At 37.0% G+C, this 4206-nt stretch overlaps 1 protein-coding gene across 1 annotated transcript in view; it reads right to left on the bottom strand.

Annotated features, from left to right (window-relative positions):
* Positions 1 to 3878, bottom strand: part of LOC135115174 (proclotting enzyme-like) — a 30531-nt gene extending 26653 nt beyond the window's left edge. Inside the window, exons 1-3 of the mRNA XM_064031669.1 lie at positions 3587 to 3878; positions 3319 to 3412; positions 3000 to 3179 (exon numbers count right to left, since the gene is read on the bottom strand). Of these exons, the coding sequence (XP_063887739.1) occupies positions 3000 to 3179; positions 3319 to 3412; positions 3587 to 3676 (364 nt within the window). The 5' untranslated portion in view covers positions 3677 to 3878. The remainder of the gene's footprint in view (positions 1 to 2999; positions 3180 to 3318; positions 3413 to 3586) is intronic.
* Positions 3879 to 4206: the final 328 nt, after the last annotated feature.

Raw genomic sequence — 4206 nt, 5'->3', positions numbered from 1 at the left:
CACAGAGAAGGATAGAAGCCATAAGAGGCTACTTTGGAAATTATAGCTTTATGCTAGACTCTATCAAATGCTTTTCTTATGTCTAAGTCAACAGTGAAAGTTTCATCAAAATCGCTAAAAGAGGATAACCAAGACTAAGTAAAGAAAGCCAGATCTCTATTAGAGTTGCCACAACAGAACCCATACTAGTTATCAGATATAGAATTGTGAAGTGATAGAAAGTTAAAAATCTTCCTATTGAGGATATAATCCCCCCTCCCCCCGCCATAAAAACAAATAAATAAATAAGTAAGAGATGCAGAAAATTAAAGCAATAGGATGGTAATTTGAGAATTAGAACAGTCACCCTTTTTAGAAATAGGCTGAATGTAGGCAAACTTACAGCAAGAAGAAAAGGTTAATGTTGACAGAGTTACGAGAGTTGGCAAGGTGCAAGCATGGAAGCATAGTTTCAGAGAACAACTGGAGGGACCCCATCAAATCCATAAGCCTTGAGAGAATTAAGGCCAGCGAGAGCATGGAAAATATCATTGCCAAGGATCTTAATGCAAGACATGAAATTGTCGGAGGGTGGAGAAGAAGAAACAAGCTCTGAACCATCCAATGTAGAGTTTCTAGCTAAGGCTTGTGTGAAGAGTTCATCTTTAGAGATAGATGGCATGACAGTGGTACAATCAGTTTGAAACAGAGGAGGGAAAGATGAAGAAAAGTTATTGAAGATATTTTTGGCCATGTGACATAAGTCAAGAGGGGAATTTGATCGAGAAAGATTTTGATATCTTCTGTTAATGGAGAAGTGTTTAGGTAATTAGAGAACAGTCCTGGTACGATTTCAAACATATTGATAAAGTGCGTGAGATTCGGGTAATGGAAGGCCCAAGCTCGGTTTGTGTGCTGCCTCTCTGTCATGTATAGTACGAGAACAGACTCACTTAAAACCAAGGTTTGGAAGATTTAGATCAAGAGAAAAAAAAATTAGAATGTACGGTTTCATATCAGACACTATCACCTTTATTTATGCACTCGGTACACAGAAATGGGTCTTTGACATGGAAGCAATAATCATTCCATGGGAAATCAAATAATACCTCCTCAGCAGAGGCATAGCCACTACCGCCTTGGGGGATCCTGAGGAATTAGGGCGATAGGACAAGATTCAGAGATGAGTTTACCGTCAGAGAAGCCCAACTGAGAAGACAGAGTGAAGGCATAAGCAGAAGGATTTGTGGTTAGGAAAATGTCAAGAATGTTGGGCGTATCTCCAAGACGGTCTGGAATGTTATGGAAGATATCAGAGTTAAAGGTTAGTTCACTAGGATGGTCAATGAATGGAGATCTCTATGAAAGTGAAGAGAATCAGGATGTGCTCCACTTCAGAAGTTAAGTATGAAAATATTTCATAGTTAGAGGAGTTAGGTGAGAGGTATACAGGAAAGATTAATTTAGTTTGAGAGTGATTCTGCAGTTGTAGCCTGATGATATATATATATATATATATATATATATATATATATATATATATATATATATATATATATATATATATATATATATATATATATATATATATATATATATATATATATATATATATATATATATATATATATATATATATATATATATATATATATATATATATATATATATATATATATATATATATATATATATATTGCTATGTACTGTGTAAATAGAAAAAGAAAAGTGAGAGAGAGAGAGAGAGAGAGAGAGAGAGAGAGAGAGAGAGAGAGAGAGAGAGAGAGAGAGAAGGAAAGCCAGCAGGGACAAATGATGATGCCAGATGCATGATGAATGCCTAGCCGCTTCCCCCTCCAGTTTACTGTAGAGTCCTCAGCATTTAGTCACCCCTTTTCCTCATTTAATTTTCCATATTTCCCATTGTTTTTTTTTTTTTTTTTTTTTTTTTTCAAATTGAGTCCCATATATTGTTTATCCCTGTATGTAGTATTGTCCAGCAAGAGATAATATTCTGTGAACGTGGGTGGGTTTTTTATGTATTTCTATGTATGTGTTATTTGTTAGGGCAGTAGCTCATAGAATATTATAATCCTTATAACCATTTATCCCTTATCGTACCTGTACCTCTTAGAACGTGGGTTTCGATTCATTTCCAGCTGTTGGAGTTTTATGGCAGTTGCAATATTTTCTTATTTGTAGGAGGTAAAATAGGTCGCCAACCCAATTCGTTTGATTTACTACAGGAGACTAGATGAGCCAGGTAAAAGTGATTGTAATCCCCAAATAATCTATGCCAGAGGTAGACTAGGGAGGCCGACCTGAGGTATTGGCAGCTGCCAAGAGGGACTGAACCTGGAGATGCAACCATCTTTTTAAAAGGTGCAAGGGACCAGAAGGACCTTGTAACCCGCACTTGGGCCCAGCACTAAGGTGGTGACTTAGGGAAGCTCGCCAAGATTCTGGCAGTTGTGAGAGGGGTGGGATTTGTGGTCTTAACAATATATATATATATATATATATATATATATATATATATATATATATATATATATATATATATATATATATATATATATATATATATATATATATATATATATATATATATACGTGTGTGTGTGTGTGTGTGTATCACCAGAGGCATTGGCTGACCATTTTAAATTTCAAGCCTACCACTGCTAAAGGCCAAAACATCAATCGCAGAACACATTATCCTAAAAAAAAAAAAATTATATACTAATAAATTATATCTTTCCCACAAACAAAAATAGATAACCTCTCTCTCTCTCTCTCTCTCTCTCTCTCTCTCTCTCTCTCTCTCTCTCTCTCTCTCTCTCTCTCTCTCTCTCTCTCTTATACACCACATATGTAGTTTTACTTGGTATTTTTATCAGTATACAGTAGTGTAGTTAGGTCAAATAGCCTAGCACGTACTTATATGCCTGTTGATTTTTTAAGTCTATTTCTGTCAACATCACCGTAGTACTATAAGCATGAAGCTCTCTAAAGAGACTTACTTCTGAAGCAGCATGTGCATCTATTGTTACTTTTAGTATTGCACAGTTTTTGTTTCCTTCTATAAGCAGGAGTAGGACACAGGAACTGCAGGTCGTCATTAGAAACGCATGTTCCACTCCTCCGTGAGCAATTATCGGTATTGGTGCATTTCCAGACTTTGATCTGCAGATCCTTCAGAACTTTGGGAAGAGAGAAAAGTAGCTATAACATACGGAAATTCGATCCTTGTCTTTAATTATAACTCCACATTATGAGAAGGACGGTGATAAGAAATTTAATGATAAATTTTAAAGTATCAAAATAAAAACTCAGACTGACCTGGTTCACAGCAGACATGGGTAGAATTATGACACTTGAGATTGGGTGACACAGTGCAGGCCTCCACACTGTCACGTTTCACGCACACACAAGTCTGCAGAAATAAGACACTACGATCACCAAGTCACCAACCGTGTGAGCTGTGATGCTGATATATCAATCAAAACTTATTTTGAGTATTGTCGACGCATACGAGTATATCTGTTTAGTTTAAAGACTGAAAAAGAAGGATACGTGAAGACAAAGAGGATTATGAGACCCAAGATACCTGCGAGGACGAGGAGACACAAGGCAGCGTGGTGATCACAATCAAGGCCATCACCACCGCTCTCGCTGGGATAGGGAGTGTTTGCTTCATTCCCGGACAACGAGAGAAATCGTTTTATGTAATTACTGCAAAATGGTGACGATCACTTCTCGTCTGAATATAGTGAACTTCTTTTTTTTTTCTGAGAGGTGAGAGACCAACAACCTGCTCCAGCGTTCTTTGTCTAGCTTACTGTCACCCGCGCCAAGAGTACAACGTGAGTGCAGGTGTGTGCCTTCTATACCAGGTGATAGAGATGACAAACAACTGCGCTGTCAGTGTGTTTTGTTGTATGTATATCATGATCGATTATTATACATTATGTAAATATTGTCTTTATCATTTTCCTTTTATTCTCTCTCTCTCTCTCTCTCTCTCTCTCTCTCTCTCTCTCTCTCTCTCTCTCTCTCTCTCTCTCTCTCTCTCTCTCTCTCTCTCTCTCTCTCTCTCTCTCTCTCTATATATATATATATATATATATATATATATAGAGAGAGAGAGAGAGAGAGAGAGAGAGAGAGAGAGAGAGAGAGAGAGAGAGAGAGAGAGAGAGAGAGAGAGAGAGAGAGACGCCAATAAAA

This window comes from Scylla paramamosain, chromosome 29 (genome assembly GCF_035594125.1).
Source record: "Scylla paramamosain isolate STU-SP2022 chromosome 29, ASM3559412v1, whole genome shotgun sequence".
NCBI lineage: Eukaryota > Metazoa > Arthropoda > Malacostraca > Decapoda > Portunidae > Scylla > Scylla paramamosain.
The sequence above is the reverse complement of the archived record's forward strand: the minus strand, read 5'-3'. Positions and strand labels throughout refer to the sequence as shown.